The 18,698-nt window shown below is 37.8% G+C and overlaps 1 protein-coding gene across 1 annotated transcript in view; it reads left to right on the top strand.

The window, feature by feature from the left end:
* Nucleotides 1-18,698, top strand: part of LOC124613475 (dynein axonemal heavy chain 6-like) — a 984,594-nt gene that overhangs the window by 12,957 nt on the left and 952,939 nt on the right. The window contains exon 3 of the mRNA XM_047142181.1: nucleotides 10,592-10,736. Within this exon, the coding sequence (XP_046998137.1) occupies nucleotides 10,592-10,736 (145 nt within the window). The remainder of the gene's footprint in view (nucleotides 1-10,591; nucleotides 10,737-18,698) is intronic.

The following is an 18,698-nucleotide window of genomic DNA, read 5'->3' as shown; positions in this document are numbered from 1 at the left end:
AAATTGTTATTTATGTATAATTTTACCACTGTACCCAATATGATTATTGTACTTAAAGTTTGTAACATTTCACCTGATTGTATAAACAAGTATGAAATTTAAGCTATTTTAACATTTCACCTGATTGTATAAACGATTATGAATTTTAAGCTATTTTGTTGTTGTTGTTGTGGTCTTCAGTCCAGAGAATGGTTTGATACAGCTCTCCATGCCACTCTATCCTGTGCAAGCTTCTTCATCTCCCAGTACCTACTGCAACTTACATCCTTCTGAATCTGTTTAGTGTACTCATCCCTTGGTCTCCCTCTACGATTTTTACCCTCCACTCAGCCCTCCAATACTAAATTGCTGATCCCTTGATGCCTCAGAATATGCCCTACTAACCGATCCCTTCTTCCAATCAAGTTGTGCCACACATTTCTCTTCTCTCCAATTCTATTCAGTACCTCCTCATTAGTTATGTGATCTACCCATCTAATCTTCAGCATTCTTCTGTAGACCACATTTCAAAAGCTTCTGTTCTCTTCTTGTCTAAACTATTTTTCATCCACATTTCACTTCCATACATTGCTACACTCCATACAAATACTTTCAGAAAAGACTTCCTGACATTTAAATCTAAATTCGATGTTAACAAATTTCTCTTCTTCAGAAACGCTTTCCTTGTGATTGCCAGTCTACATTTTATATCCTCTGTATTTCAACCATCATCAGTTATTTTGCTCCTCAAATACCAAAACTCCTTTACTACTTTAAGTGTCTCATTTCCTAATCTAATTCCAGCAGCATCACCCAATTTAATCCGACTACATTCCATTATCCTCATTTTGCTTTTGTGGATGTTCATCTTATATCCTCCTTTGAAGACACTGTCCATTCCGTTCAACTGCTCTTTCAGGCCCTTTGCTGTCTCTGGCAGAATTACAATGTCATCGGTGAACCCCAAAGTTTTTATTTCTTCTCCATGGATTTTAATACCTACTCCGTATTTTTCTTTTGTTTCCTTTACTGCTTGCTCAATATACAAATTGATTAACATTGGGGATAGGCTACAACCCTGTCTCACTCCCTTCCCAACCACTGCTTCCCTTTCATGCCCCTCGACTCTTACAACTGCCATCTGGTTTCTGTACAAATTGTAAATAGCCTTTTGCTCCCTGTATTTTACCCTTGACACCTTCAGAATTTGAAAGAGAGTAATCCAGTCAACATTGTCAAGAGCTTTCTCTAAGTCTACAAATACTAGAAACGTAGGTTTGCCTTTCCGTAATCTATTTTCTAAGATAAGTCGTAGGGTCAGTATTGCCTCACGTGTTCCAACATTTCTGCGGAATCCAAACTGATCTTTCCCGAGGTCGGCTTCTACCAGTTTTTCCATTCGTCTGTAAAGAATTCGCATTAGTATTTTGCAGCTGTGACACATTAAACTGATAGTTCGGTAATTTTCACATCTGTCAACACCTGGTTTCTTTGGGATTTGATTTATAATATTCTTCTTGAAGTCTGAGGGTATTTCACCTGTCTCATACATCTTGCTCACCAGATGGTAGAGTTTTGTGAGGACTGGCTCTCCCAAGGCTGCCAGTAGTTCTAATGGAATGTAGTCTACTCCTGGGGCCTTGTTTCGACTTAGGTCTTTCAGTGCTCTGTCAAACTCTTCATGCAGTATCATATCTCCCATTTCATCTTCATCTACATTTTCTTCCATTTCTATAATATTGACCTCAAGAACATCGCCCTTGTATAGACCTCTATATACTCATTCCACCTTTCTGGTTTCCCTTCTTTGCTAAGTACTGGGTTTCCATCTGTGCTCTTGATATTCATACAAGCCGTCCTCTTTTCTCCAAAGGTCTCTTTAATTTTCCTGTAGGCAGTATCTATCTTACACTTAGTGATATGTGTCTCTACATCCTTACATTTGTCCTCTAGCCATCCCTGCTTAGCCATTTTGCACTTCCTGTTGATCTCATTTTTGAGATGTTTGTATTCCTTTTTGCCTGCTTCACTTAATGCATTTTTATATCTTCTCCTTTCATCAATTAAATTCAATATCTCTTCTATTACCCAATGATTTCTATTAGCCCTCATCTTTTTACCTACTTGATCCTCTGCAACCTTCACTATTTCATCTCTCAAAGCTACCCATTCTTCTTCTACTGTATTTCTTTCCCTCATTCTTGTCAATCATTCCCTTATGCTCTCCCTGAAACTCTGTACAACCTCTGGTTCTTTCAGTTTATCCAGGTCCCATCTCCTCGAGATCCCAACTTTTTGAAATTTCTTCAGTTTTTATGTACAGTTCATAACCAATAGACTGTGGTCAGAGTCCACATCTGCCCCTGGAAATGTCTTACAATTTAAAACCTGGTTCCTGAATCCCTATCTTACCATTATATAATCTATCTGATACCTTCCAATCTCCAGGCTTCTTCCATGTATACAACCTTCTTTTATGATTCTTGAACCAAGTGTTGGCTATGATTAAGTTATGCTCTGTGCAAAATTCTGCCAGGCAGCTTCCTCTTTCATTCCTTACTCCCATTCCATATTCACCTACTATGTTTCCTTCTCTTCCTTTTCCTACTGTAGAGTTTCAGTCACCAATGACTATTAAATTTTCATCTCCCTTCACTATCTGAATAATTTCTCTTATCTCATGATGCATTTCATCAATCTCTTCGTCATCTGTGGAGCTAGTTGGCATATAAACTTTTACTATTGTTGTAGGTGTGGGCTTCGTATCTATCTTGGCCAGAATAATGCATTCCCTGTGCTGTTTGTAGTAGCTTACCCGCATTCCTATTTTCCTATTCATTATTAAACCTACTCCTGCATTACCCCTATTTGATTTTGTATTTATAACCCTGTATTCACCTAACCAGAAGTCTTGTTCCTCCTGCCACCGAATTTCACTAATTCCCACTATATCTAATTTTAACCTATCCACTTCCCTTTTTAAATTTTCTAACCTACCATTCCCGATTAAGGGATCTGACATTCCACGTTCCGATCCATAGAACGCCAGTTTTCTTTCTCCTGATAACAACGTCCTCCTGAGTAGTCCCCACCCTGAGATCCGAATGGGGGACTATTTTACCTCCAGAATACTTTACCCAAGAGGATGCCATCATCATTTATCCAAACAGTAAAGCTGCATGTCCTTGGGAAAAAATTACGGCCGTATTTTCCCCTAACTTTCAGCTGTTCACAGTACCAGCACATCAAGGCCGTTTTGGTTGTTGTTACAAGGCCAGATCAGTCAATCATCCAGACTGTTGCCCCTGCAACTACTGAGAAAGCTGCTGCCCGTCTTCAGGAATCACATGTTTGTCTGGCCTCTGTTGTGGTTGCACCTATAATATGGATATTTTAACTTGTCAAAATCGAATTTATATACCACCTGAAGTATTTATTCCAATGCATGTATACGATTCTTCAAAACAAACACCTCCAAATCATTAAAAAAATGTATATTTTGTTATTACATGAGAGAGAAAGGAACCTGTGTGCACTGGAGGTACTCTATTTTACTTATTTTATGTTGACTGTTAGATATACGTTTAAGTTTTTGTCAAAAGAAACCCAAAACCATGTTCTACCATGTTCTGAAGTAGTGTTTTGTTTTCTCCACTAGACAGTGCCACAAGTTCCTCCAAAAAATCGTAACACAACACACACATCCTGCTTTCACACTTTTCAAGGGACTTCAAAAAATGGTATAAAATGGAAGAAAATGTAAAATGTGGAAAATAATGTTTTAACCTATAAAAGTTACGTATAGGATACCCCCTTGCATTTTTGCACATTATGTATGATATATGCACAGAACAGGCATCAGAAGACTTGTCAGGGACTTGTTTATTACTTAATAAAGGTTTATTATCTAATGAAAACCACTTACGTAACTGGAACTGATAACTGTATAGGAAGTAGGAACATTTTACTCAGTTTCATATGTCATAATGTTTTTGAAAGCCTGCAGCTGTCATTCATTATTTAACTATTAAAACACTGTACTAGTTACATATTCTTTCATGTTTATCATGACGCATTTCGAGAATTTTTTATTGTTGTCAATTGCAAATATGTACGTAAGTATTTTGTGTGCTGTTCAAATATGTGTTTTTCTGCGTCTCTTGCACTGTTGTCACCTTTTTGAGGTTATCAGGTACTGTGCCTCATCAGTTATGTAGAAATTTACACACACACACACACACACACACACACACACACACACACACACACACACACATACACACACAAACTATCACTTGCATTGTTTGTTTTGTAATGTCACAAAAAATACGTATGTGAATACTGCACTTGTCAATGAGGATAAATTCTTGAAACAGGTTTTGCTCAGCATGAATAAAACGTGTAACCGGCACTACATTTAAACTAAAAAACATTTGAGCCATGCAAAGTGAATGACTGTGTCAACTAGCGCTCCACTTGGCCATACGCCGAAAGATACTAAATATGGTTCGACAAAGGTGTCACGATGATCACAACAATCACGAAACTGTGTTTGCGCAGTAGAGACAGTTTGTAAATGGTTGTGATTTGTCAGGATATCTTCATTTGGACGAACCTAGTTACTCACACCAGCCACCACGCCAAGTAGAGCTTGGCAGTGGCGGGAGATATGGCATCAATTGTTCCAACTTTTACACGTTTACCGGTTCAAATCCGCTGAATAGAGTGCCCTGGTGTCAATAAACTTAACCAAATAAATATTTGTAAACACTACTGGATGGCCAACGTCATGCCAGATCATTATTTCTCCACAGACATTTTTTCGTAATGCGTAAATTGCGGGAAAATTATAAATATCTTGATGAAAAATCAGGTTGAAATTAACATTGTGGGCATATGAAATTTGGCGGACTGATAAAAAAGGTCATATATGGTGGGAAAACATTAATTCTGGGAACATAAAAGTGGGGTTATACTGTATGTGCATTGTCATTTAAGTATAAGAGTCACTAGTTTTTTGCAGAGGCTTCTGCAAGATGTTTAGTTGTCAACTTTACATGTTATCCTTGCTGCACACTTCTATCATGTAAATGCTTTTTGATCTTAGCTGCAGATCAAGACATGAAGAGAGATTACTTAGTGTAAAACAAGCAGAACAGAGCTTTTTGTACTTGTACAGTCACAATTTAGTATCCATCTATATGCCGGAGAATTTTGCATGCAAAGCTTTGTCCAGTTGTGTCCATTGCTCTCCACTTTTGCTATATTTAAGTTATTTTGATGTATGTGGAATTGGATGATATGAGTGTTAGTAATAGTAAGAGTTAAATTCTTTACCATAAACCAGTTTTCTGACCCTCACATATTGGCTGCCCTACAAAGCAGGTCGATAAGGGATACCGTTGTACAGGGCAGTCTGTAACACAGGGGGTGGGGTTACAAAACACTTGATTGCCTGTCTCTCTGCTCCTGTTGGAAGTAGGAGGCTATAAACCCCACAGTGCTGATTCTCGTGAAGTTTGCTGTTTGTGTGCCAAATTTGTTTGGAATTGATCCACGCCTTGGAAGGAAACCCCCATACATACATACAGACATACATACATACTTTCTGCTTTATGTATGTAGACTATCTTTTCCCAAGCAGTGTCGCTTGTGTATGCATTTGACAAATGAATTGAACTCATCTCCTATTCCACTCTCTGTGTGCCAACTCTTCTTCCTCTCTGTCCACCTCATCCCTGCTCTATCTGGTCTATCTCCTCCTTGCTCTCTCTTTGTCTCTTGATCTCCTTCTCCCCTCTCTTTGTCCATCACCTCTCAAACTGTTCACAGTAGTGGCAATGTTCCGCCATGTCCTTAGCCCATAGCAGAACATTACCCTGTGTGTATCCAACAACAAATCTAGTTTTCTGGACTTCAGTCCAGGTACAAAATAAAAATTTCAGAATGCTCTGATAAAGACCATGGGATTTCCCTTCAGGGGTAGATACCAGAAATTGTTGATGCCTAAGTAATCCCTCATCTGAAAGTAACGTTGACAAACACACCATGCTGTCAGTGACAGGCATGTTTATGTTCACTTGTGTCATAGCGCATGGCAACTGCGCTTGCTCAACAGTTTAAGCTGCTGGCAAGTGTCGTTGCATTCTGCAACCTTTGCTATTTTCTTTGACGGGCAAGCCCCATATTATGGGTAACTAGTGAAAGTATGTAACTCCTCTAAAAACACGGGTTTATTTATGACAAATGTTGTTTTCAAATGTCAGTAGTTTTAGCAATACTGCCTCATAACCTTTCCTCTGCTTCCTTTCATCCTAAATCTATGTTAACTAAAGTTGACCATCTTTCTCTATTAGAGCTTCAACTAGAGTATCTACATAAATTTTGCACTCTGTCACTACCTTTTCAGCAAGGGTACTGCCCGTATACAGCATCCCGGCTTCACTTTTTCAGTTATTTCCTTTATATCTGTACATATCTTAACTCTCTGTTTTTTGGCAAATTTTTACCCTTAAGTTTAATTGGTCTACTTCTGTAGGTAAGTTTTTCCATATGTCTTGCAGCTCACTGACTGCACCAGTCAAAAATTCTTACCGTCGCAACCACTTGGGGTTGCATCTCCTGAATTAGAGAATATACTTCACTAAGGTTTAGTAACTCACCTGCTAGTTGTTCCAGTTTATCGTCTACAGATAATACTTTTTCCTTTAACATATTCATATTGCAGGACATGTTATTATTTCTTGTTTTAGTTGTTTACCTAGCTTGGTCAATTTCCTGGTTGGTTCGTCAGATAATTCAGTGCATATAGTTTTGCTCACCTCACTGAACTATTGACTAATACTGTCCTTGAAATCATTAAATGTCTTATTTTGCTGTATATTTACCTGATGTTTTATGAACTGCTGTGTCATACCTTTAAGTTGTTGTGTGACACATTTCTGAAATTCCTGTTGTTTTGTAAACTTTTGTGTTATTAGTTGCATGAGTTGTGTCAAATTGTGGGTGTTACTAGTATTTACATTGCTTTTACGAACCATTTCCTGCTCTTGCACTCACGATGTTGTGAGCAAATAATCAAAGTAATTTTCGCTGTTGCGCACTTCAGTTTCAGTATTTGAACATCATAAAAGTGACATCATGGTTAGTTATACATCAATTGTCATCATTTATTGATAGTGGGATGCTAACCTCATTGTTTTTGTAGCCATTGGCCAGTTCACAAGTTGGCACATTACTTTCAACTGTTGCCAAGCTCGCATTTCCGACGTCTTGGTATATTGCATTTTGAAATGAATTTTCAACAATGGTCACTTCCTCTGACTCCATTGTGAATAGTGTTTAACAAAATTAAGAATAAAAGTTTTTCAAAAATGAAATTTTTTCTTTATTGGTACCTTTCAATTAAAGTATTTTTATGTCCATATTCACTAATAAACCTGATTATTAACTGACACAGTCATATAGAATTTGATGGCTTATCTTGCACTTTAATGTTGACTTTATACAAATTTTCATCTTTTCTTTAGAAATGCGTTTTCCATAAAGGATATTAATTGGAATGAAAAGAGATTATCTACTGCCAGAGGGACGATGCCAAGCACGGCCATACAAGCATGCAGCCTAGCAGCTTCCTACCTTTACCTGAAACCAGCATTCCTGGCGCATCTCGTTTGTAGGCAGAATTTAATTTAATAATAATTTGCTCCTTCAATGTTTTTCTTATTCCCACTCTCACGGACATGTAAGAAATACAATAAAAGTCTCATTAGTTTCTTGTAACAAAAAAGGGGTCATTTATCTCAAAAAAATTTTATCTCAACAACTGAAAGGTATGTTCATATTCTGCTGGGTGCCAACCTTTAAATGGTCACCATTGAATAGTGGCATAATGTGTGAGGGGATGGGCAAATTAATAGAAACTGATTAATAATTGCTGCTCAAATAATTAAAAAAAGTAATTGGAAAGAATAATTGAAAGATAGTGGAATGTACATGTATCCTGGGTTAACTTTAATATAAACCAATAGCAACAGACCTTCAGTGTCAAAATACTGAGTGTGAGATCTTAATGTGTCACAGAGTGGCTGGGCCGCATATTATTTCTAAGTCATCATCCAGCCACAGTTATTTGTCCCTTTTCTAACAGCTTCCTTACAGGTATTTTATCCATTATATTATTTAGTTATCCCGCTGTCTCTCACTGGGATTTTATTATGAGCTTTTATGAACCTCACCTTCTTGGGGTTGCTTTACGTTTCCTGTGGTGAGATCAAACGTAGTTTTCTAGTTTATTGATCTTCTTCCATAGATTGTGAAAATGTTCTTTGGTATAATATTAATGCAAGGACACTGATGACCTAGCTGTTTAGCTCCCTCCACCATAAATCATCATCGTCATCATCGTACAGTGCTCACACAAATTCCTCTTGCTGCTTTGAACTTCCTGATGCAGGATTCTCAGCATGGGCAAAATGATGAACAGACGGGTGTAATTGATGTAAATATATAAATGAATAAACTTACTTTTATTACACTTTTTAATATACAGTTTGAATACACATTTTGAAACAATACTGGCACAGCGGAGCTAGTCATATGCCACCTGTTACCACTTATAGAAACGAACAGGTCAAGATACAGAAATTAATCAATTGAAGAGCATGTCTCTTCTCTCTCTCTTTTTATTATTATTATTATTATTAAAACATTATCTCTGGTGCAAAGCAATTTGTTGATTGACGTTTGGCTTTACATGTACAAAAAGAAAAGAATGAAGAGAGGAAAAAATATAATCCATTACAAGCAGTGAAATTGCAAATTTCTGTGAGACACCAACAGTTGACATGTGGGATCCGGTGGACCCAATGAAGCTTGCTCACTGAGCCACGACTCTAGCAGCTCAGTACTGTGACTGCACCTTGCTACCATAACATACTCTGTTTGTTGTTGCATAATTTGTAATAACTCTTTTACGTTTGGAGGAATAAAAGTTAAGTAAATTTTCTTTTTGCTGTGTTACTTGTTCACTTATCATTTCTACCCCTGTCCAGCTTTCCTACAATGACAGTTAATGTACCACTCTCTAGCCCACCTCTTATTACCATTGTGTACAAAGTTATACACAACATCTGGCAATGAGGATGTGATGGACCTCTCTTCCTGGTGTGCTGTCCCACATGCTGCCTCAAGTCCCTCTCGGGTCATTGAGATGCCTCTGTCTTAGTTTGCTACTCCATCTCCGGATGTGGCTGCCTGCCCTCTGTGCAGTTTTTCAACTGGTATTCCTGTGCGGGCTCAGTGCATATGCCAGGCCATGGGCAGTAGCTTGTGTCATCAGCTTCAGTTTCAGCTCCTGTTTCCTCATTGTGACTTGAATCCAGGCCCCCCCCCCCCCCCTCACCCCACTGCCCACCCCATCATTGTTCGCTCATCTATACTACGTGGAGACAGTAAGGAAGTTGTGGTGGTGGTGGTTGGGGGATCAGAGCAAGCCCTATATGGCTCCACCACTTTCATTCCTCTTGACTTCTAACTTGCATGCAACTCTACCACTATTATTTTACACAGTAGTTTCAGACATCCATGTCTACATCTTCGAATCAAAGCACATTTCTTCTCCTACCTTACTGCATACTAAAATTCTGCACAAAACAGTTGACTACTACAAAAGACAGATGATTTAGTGTGGCTACCCTGCCTATTTGTTACAACCAGCTGTTGTTGAGTGAGAATTATATTGAAATAGGAACAAGTATGAATAGCACCATAATGTCCTACACTGACATGAATTCCAAAGATCCGTTAAAAGAAACTTTTAAGTAGCCAGACTGCAGCAAAACTCATTAAAAGATAGAGTGGTTGTAGTCAAATGCCCTAGCAACATTTTTTACTATTTTTGTGGGCTAAAAGTTTTTGGTACAAGAATTTAAAATTTGCCTTCTCAAAACTAAATTTTGTGCCTGTGTAATGGTGACTAGGCACTTCAGCTTTTTGATAAATTTTCTCACAATGTATTTTATTTCTTGTCAATATTGTGAATGACAGAATGCTATTAACCATATAGTGGAGATATGGAGTCGCAGATAGGCACAACAAAGGGACTGTCGACAGTTTTCTGCCAGCTGTTCATTCTTTGTCCCATGAATACTGATGTTACAATGCAGTTCATGTGTATATGCACAAAGTGAACAACTATTCAAAACAAGTAAATTGTACCAAGACTGGAAACTATTAATAGTGTAACAAGAAAGCGCTACAATATGCAAATTATGTGTATAAGAGAATGGAAGCAAAATACACGAAAGGTTATGAGAGAATAGTTGATGTACCAGAAACCTTTCTTGCAGCTTCCTCTTTTATCTATGAGATTGTTTGCCTGTATGTATTTTAGTTGTTTTTCTGTTTCTGATAAGACTGGTTCTTACTGTTAAATTTTTACTATCTGTGCTTTCTATTTGAATGTTCTTGTATTATCTGAATTTTGTGTTTGTTATTAATTTCAAGAATGCTGTGTGCACAGATATGTAGTGTAGTCACTAGATGAATAGGATAAAGTTAAATTGTCTGTTCAGAGAATGAGATGGTAACTTCCATTCTTTAAACATTTCAGAGTGGTTCCATACAAAAATATTGATAAGCAGAATTTTCTGACAATAAGTTCAGAAGGAGTGACTCAATTTTATCCTGGTGATATGGTATTTACTAGTCTTCAGCAGTGGGAATATGAGTATGACAGATATTGTAACTTGATATTAGTAAGTATTAGTGGCATTAATGCTGATTCAGTTCACACAAATGGTAAACAGTGACACATTCTTCATTGTTTAAATACATTGTCATTGCAACTTTTGTAATACCATTGTTATTCTGCAGTATGTTTGGACTTTTATATATTGTTCTTTTATATTGCTTCTCTTGTTTATTCTTATGTATTTTAAAGAACAATATGAAAATTATAGATTACTACACCCACATATAGGAGGCATTTAGTGGTTGACAGGCACATTGAAACAATATTGGAAATTTCCAGCTTTTGGACTAATTCCAATGTCAGGCATAGACGAAACATATACATAAGCAGGACTCACAGATAAAAATGCCCACTGCCATCTCTGGATGCTAAGGCCCAACTGCAAGTGCGTCTAAGGTGAGCAGTGATCTTGGCTGAGATTGAACAGTTGGGATACAGAAGATATATGAGGCAAGTTGGGGGAGGGATAGCAGGGTAAAGATGGGAAAAGATGCTAGAGTTGCCTGCTGGATTGTCAGGAGCATGTCAGAGCAACATAGTGGGCTGCTAGATGCATTATTGGGAGACTTTGCTGATTGCTGGTGTGTGTGTGTGTGTGTGTGTGTGTGTGTGTGTGTGTGTGTGTGTGTGTGTGTGTAAGGGGAGAGGGTGGAAGGGGAAAGGAAAGAAGTAGGGAAGGGGAAAGGACTATGCAGATTCACTGGTGGAATAGAAGGCATGTGTAGGGCTGGAGTTGGGAGCAGGGACTAGTGAAGGTTGAGGCTAGGAGGGTTACAGGAATGAAGGATGCACTGCAGGGAGAGTTCCCACCTGCTCAATTTAGAAAAGTTGTTTTGATGGGAGAAATCTAGATGGTGCAGGCAATGAAGCATATGTTAAAGTCAAGAACGTAGTGTTGAGCAGCATGCTTGGCAACTGAGTTGTCCAGCTGTGTCTGGTGCCATATGGACAGACAGTTGTTTAGTGGTCATTCCCTCATAGAATCTCACACAGTAGTTTGCCGTGATCCCTTTATATTCTCTGCTTTGAGTCTGTGACTTCTCATAGTTTTGATTTGCACCCAAACTATAATTATATCTTGAGGTGCAAATCTTGTGGACATAATTTCTGTAATAATGCCAGAAGTAAGATTCTTCAACATGTTATTGATTCTCACAAATATAAACAGTTTCTTCAATAACAAACTCCATACATTCTTGTAAAAGCATATGGTAAATGCTTCTGAGCAAGACTCTCTTAACACAAGATATGTCACATATCCTACCTTGTTCAGAATGCTCATGTTGCCAGTTTGTTACATAATAAGAGAATAAGAGAATGACACGAATCAAAGTGTCCAGTCTTCTTCTGTTACTTCATGGATTGTTCCCAGCATTGTCATGCAGAGAGCGGTTAGAATGGGCTTTGCCATGCTAGGACGATAATATGTGGAACATGCACAAACACCAATACAGGTATTTCACCTCATGGAGTTACTGTGGTCGCCTCTCCACCCTTGAAGACACACGGCATCCATCTGTATGCTTGACATGCAAAAATACATAAAAAAAGCATTTATGCTCGCTTAAATATCAAATCAGTATTATTTGTAGTTCACAAGCATTTTTGTTGCTGAGGTAGACTTAGGGTTACGTATCACTCTACCAGGTGGCAGCTAAGCTGGTAGATCACATTGCTGCTTTCGCATCTTGCCTTTGATAGTGTAGGAGATGTCTCTTATGGGACTGGATTATGTGTTAGTGGGAGATAGCATGGAATAAGTTTTGTGTCTAGGTATTAGATATACTGCAGGGATATGTGACATGAGGCAATGTACTCTGTGAAGATGTGAAATAGGGAAGGATAAGAATATTGTGTAAGTTGGGTGGATCATGGAATAGCACTGTGGAACGAATCGGATGAATGTGGGAGGATATTCCTCATTTCTAGGCATAGCTGGAGGTAGTCAAACCATGGTGGGAAAGTGATTCAGTTGCTCCAGTCATGGATGGTACAGACCAATGTGGGGGTTCCTCATTTGTTGCCAATCAGTGGATATATTCGGGATGTTAGGTGGGTAGGGCAGAAAGTATGAGAGCTCTGATACTGGACAATGTTGAGAGGGTAATTTTGGTTTATGAAGGTGCTAGTGACTCTTGGCATATTTGGATGATTAGACTGTATGGAATGGTCTTCTTGATGTGGAATGAGTGGCAGATCTCAAAGTGAGGCTACATTTGATATGGATTAAGGTACTGATGTAGGTGGAGGTTGAGATCGAGGAAGGTTAACTTGCTGGGCTGAGGAGGACTAGGTTAAGCAAACTGGGGACAAGGTGTCAAGGTACTACAAAAATGTGTATAGGTTGTCCTCACCTTTGGTCCAGTTCATGAAGATGTCATCAATGAATCTGAGCCATGTGAGGGATTTGGTATTCTGACTAGGAAGGATTCCTCTAGATGGTACATGAATATGTTGGCATTGAATCCTTCCACAAATATGCTCATTGGTGCACCAAAGATAAGGTTGTAGGCGATATCTTCAAAGGAGAAATAATTATGGATAAGGGTATAGTTGGTTTGATGACCTGGAAGTAGCTAGTAGGTTTGCAGTCAGTAGTCAGGCATGGGCATCAAGGCCATGGGCATTGGGAATGTTAGTGTAGACAGAGGTATGGTTAGTGTTTCATCATTGGTAGCGATATGTTGCCTTCAGGCATACCTGTTTTCCATCATTTTCAAATCACCAATCTAACACTACATTGCATGCACAATAAATATGACAGTATTTACTTTCAGATACAAAATTGGAGAATTACGTTTTGTTGTGAGTTGCTAAAAGATACTCCAAGACACTTTTATGTGTCTTGTTGTTACACGACATGGCACACCAAGAAATTTTGTATTAAGGAACAAGAGTTAAATAAAAATGAAACACAACATAAGGTGGCACGAGATGATGACAATTAGTCCATCAAGCCATGATAACAAATAATTTAGCTAATTATGATATATCCAGTACTATGTAATTAGAACTCTAGAGGCTCTGAAAAATTTATTTAGATCTATATACTAATAGTTATTTCATTCATATTATTATGCACTCATCAGATAATAATAGTGTGCAATTTTTATAACTTGGTTTGAAGCTTGATTAGTGTATTTATGGTTTTTCTCAAGCTAATTAGTTATGTAGGTGTATATGAATCTAGTGTCACAACATATCGATTAATTATTTTGTGCAGTGATGCACAGTGCTACTCTTAATGCAGCTAGTTTACAGCTGTGCGTTATTTGATGCTTGCAGACATATATTATACGTGTAAGTCTGCAGGCTGTCATGGCCGTTGTCACTGAAGTTAAAATCTTCTGGTTTATTAGGCCGTGTCATATTTCTTCTAAAATGATCGGCGTTTTGACCCCTCTATTGGGATCTTCTTCGGTATCTTCCAGTGTCCACCACCGCTAGGACAGTGTTCTAGCAGATCCTGAGGAAGATCCCAGCAGAGGGGTTGGAATGTCTATCATTTTAGAAGAAATATGATGCGGACTAATAACCCAGAAGATTTTAACTTCATATGTTATATATACTAACAACACATTTTCTTTGATTATATTTGAAGCAAGGATAGTGAAAATATATGCCTCTGATGGTTCTATGGTGTGCTGGTAGCTGCAAGTAACATTTTTTGTTGTTGTTGCAAGTAAACACATAACATTCAGCATTATCAAATAAAATATGGTGTTTGCTCAGTTTGTTGTGTGTCAGCTATGGCGTTTGCTCAGTCTGTTGTGTGTCAGCTAATCACAATTGTCAGTTATCAGTAACTTTAAAAAATCAAATTGAACTCTGTTTCCAGAGACCTTTGAGGGCTCAAACATCAATGATGTATATATGCAGACTAAAGTGGTGAATAAAAATTTGCACCAAGGCCTTGGTACAGATTTTCATTTGTTGCTTTAGTGTGCATATATACTGTTGAAAATAATTAGAACTGAAAAATAATGAATACTGCCGCAACTGGTATTGTAAAATAACCATTTGGGCCAATTTTAGTGTACACCATCAGATCATGCTCTTTTCTTAAAGTAAATAGGTTCTTTCAAAATTGTTATGATAATGTGGTTTGATCACTACAGTTTTAATGGGTGATGAAATATTCTGACAATTTTATGGGTTGAAACTATTTTATGTATCCAACTTAGCGCTACCTACATTTTAATAATCTGAACATTGATTTCACCCCTTTCTTCACATATATAAAGTATTACTGGAAATGAAATGCAATTCCCAAAACTTAAGTATGTGTGTTGAGTCAAGCAGAGTGTATACACTCGCAGAAATCTGGGAAAACCATGGGAATTTTTTCATCTGGGAAAAAACTGGGAAAAACCTGGGAATTTTTTAGAATTCTGAGAATTTTTCATTGTTTTAGTTTTCAGTTAAATTTTTATAGCTTGGACTGGTAAGAACTGATACTCTAACAAAGAATGTTACTTTAGCCTGCTACTGCAAAATAATACTGCAGCAATGAAACATAAATGAGGAAAAAAACTAAAACTTGAGTTGCAAAGGAAATGCGCTATTTACAACAAAACATAGTGCACACACAAACGTCTGCCAACAGTAAAACTTATCAAAGGCTTTAGGATAAAGACTATGCAGTACTTTATAACAACAAACTGCTTGCAATGGTCGTGACGACATGACGGTTTGTATTAGGTTCATTTGAGCAATTGTAAATGGACTTATGCACATGCTCAGTTGAGTCATGTATCAGCAGTACCTTCTCCCACTTCTGGCTACTTGAAACGCGGCTGTTAGCTGTATCAGCAATAGCAACAAGCAGGCAGATGCTATCCAGAAAAATTTTACAGGTGCGCCCAAGCTACCAGATTCGCGCATGCACAGAGTAGTCTGAGTTAGTGGGTTGAGAGTTAGTCTCCATGTGAACTGTATTTACGTTTAATGATTTTACTGTCTCCTCTTGGTTTACAGCTCTCATGTCAAATGGAAACAAAATGGATTTCTGTGGCTGGGAGCTATAAAGTGAATTAAAATACATTCACATAATTGTGGAAGGCTAAAATGGTAATTAGTTTCAATTTTATGATTTTATTTTATTTTCAGGTTTTAGGCAGTCACACATTAATTGCCTTGCAGAACAATGAATTTATTTTTATCAATTTGCTAAAAAATTTTGGCTTTAATTGATCTTTACTGCATAGGCAGTCAGTTTATTTGAAACACTATTGCTATTGTCAATTGTTCACGGAATATCAAGCGCACGATGTCATCTTCTGGGACTTATAATAAAGGACATGTTAAGAGATAATACAGAACTGGTACTCCAAGAAAATTTGCATCCCATAAACTACACTGAAAAGTTTAATATCGGCTTGGGGCCTACTTCTTTGTGAATCTGGAAATACGAATGTGTCCTTTAAGTTGATTTATGGCTTTTAGTATGGTTTACGAAATTCCAAAGGTTTTGGAGTATCCTCTGATGTCCTGTTTCATTTATGACGTAATGTAACATTTCTTAATGCTACATACATATGATTATATGGGCTACCTACGTTATTGTAGCTGTGCAGGCACAGTAACGCCATTTTCTGGCTTTGACAACTGCTGAAATTAATTGTGTAAGGTCACGGAAAATATTGCGATTGGTGGTTTGAGAAGGGTTACTTTCAAAGTATATTTCATTTTGCACAATACAAGTTGTGTTACGTGTGTGAACGTGTTTTGAATTTCTTAAATCACAGAGTCTTTGACTTTCATTTAAAACTTAACAGTTTTAGGGCCATTCACTTAGAAGAATTTCGAGCCCAGAAGACCAGACTTTTACATCATTACTTACAATTTTACTGGCACATTTGTGTGATGTATAAAAGTGCAACACATGCAGAAAGACAAATATTATATGTGAAATCTTAGCTTTTCCTGTAGCTATGCTAGTACATTAATTACAACTATTAACTTTTCCTATTTGTGAGTTCGCACTACTTAACAGTGATGTTGCTATAGGCTGACATCATGTGTCCTATGCTCGGAATCACTATGTTTACATGTGACACGTCTTCCAAAAGACGAAAACCAAATTTTGGATCCATTTTTCACTGTTGTATTTACATGTTAAGTTCTGAAGTGGATACGCTAGCCCAGTTAACTACGGTGCCTGGGAAAACTGCTGATATAGTTTATGATTTAGTCAGCACAATCACTATTTCTCGTCAGTTAGACGACAAGGTGTAAACAGCTTCAGTCTAACATTTCGACTCATCCTTCACTGTACAAAAAGCCACCCTGTCAGTATTTACAAAAAAAAAAAAAAAAAAAAAAAAAAAAAAAAAAAAAAAAAAAAAAAAAAAAAAAAAAAAAAAAAATTGCAGAACTGGAAAACTGGCAGCCAGAAGCGGATTTCCAGAATCGATTTTGAAGTGTTTACATGACCACCCAGAAGTGGTATTTGGAGATCAGTTATCAGTTTACGAAATTGGCGTTTGCGAGCCCCCATGTAAACACACTGAATAACTGCCATCATCAGTTGGTGATTACAAAAGCACATCACAATCTCGATTTCAATGCTTCGGAAATTAACGTTCTGTATTTGGTGGAATTTGACTATGTGCTTTTGTAATACAAAAATATGCAGCGTACATCTTTCTGCAAATCAAAGATCTTTTGAAAACCCATTTTTTTTGGGGTTCGTTTCCTACAGTGGTGGGAGGTTCTACGCTGGTTTATAAAACCTTAACCATTCAAAGGATTCATAAGTTTTATGATTTCTAGGCAAAGTATACCATCACATAACACAGAAAAAGTGTATTTTCACCTGGGAGAAAATGTATTTTTTAACTGGGAAATCTGAGAATTTTTTTTCCTTCTCTGCTTATACACCCTGGTCAAGGTACCGGTACATAGCTGATTTAGTTGACTTAATATAATGGTTACACAGAATGCAAGTGCAATACTGGAAATCAAGTCCAGGGACAGAATATACAAACAAGCAGTAGTTAGTGGAAAAAGAGAGAAAGGGCCAGAAGGAAAATCATGTATGTACCTTTTCCACCCATTGCTTCCTTTTTCAAGGCAAAAAAATTAAAGATATAAAGAGCTGGCACAGATTCATCATTACACCTGTGTTACTGACAATAGTGAGCTTATATGTGGGAGCAAGGAACATTTACTCAGCTTGTTGTATGAAGGGTGTGTTTTAAATCTGTATGAAAACAATGAAAGAAAACTTTTTTGTACTAATCATTTTATTGGCTTTTCAAAACAGTGTTCCTGAATGAAGCACCCAAAAGAGGGAAATGAAATGAAACTTCACAGGTGGAGAGGGTATGTGGTGTTTTGGTATTTATGAAATCAAATCAAATCTACAAAGAATTAGACAATGTGAGCCCACTTATTAGTTGATGTTACGCCACCGCTGGCTTTATGCGTGCACTGGTTTGTTTGGGAAGGGTGTCATAAAGCTGTTCTATCCTCTCTTATCATATCCTGAGTAAGCTGCCCCTCAACAGTTGTAATTTGTCCTTGATATCCTGGATATTGGATTGGATTTTGAATTGTTTGGGGGAAGAGACCAAACAACAAGGTCATTGGTCTCATAGGATTAGGGAAGGATGGGGAAGGAAGTTGGCCGTGCCCTTTTAAAGGAACCATCCTGGCATTTGCCTGAAGCGATTTAGAGAAATCAAGGAAAACCTAAATCAGGATGGCCAGACGCGGGATTGAACTGCCGTCCTCCTGAATCCGAGTCCAGTGTGCTAACCACTGCACCACATCGCTCGGTTCCTGGATAGTGGCACTGATATGGAGTTCCATATGGGCTGGTCACATATTCTATTGGGAACAGATCAAGGTATCTGTGACATACTGTTGTTCTGTCAGATTTCCTCAATCACTACCAGCTGTGTCCTGAAGTCATACCTGATGGCTCTCCACACCATTTTTCCAGGAGTAAAACCACTGTTTC

Source organism: Schistocerca americana, chromosome 4 (genome assembly GCF_021461395.2).
Source record: "Schistocerca americana isolate TAMUIC-IGC-003095 chromosome 4, iqSchAmer2.1, whole genome shotgun sequence".
In the NCBI taxonomy this organism is placed as follows: Eukaryota; Metazoa; Arthropoda; class Insecta; order Orthoptera; family Acrididae; genus Schistocerca; species Schistocerca americana.
This window is presented reverse-complemented; position numbering and strand designations above follow the sequence as displayed.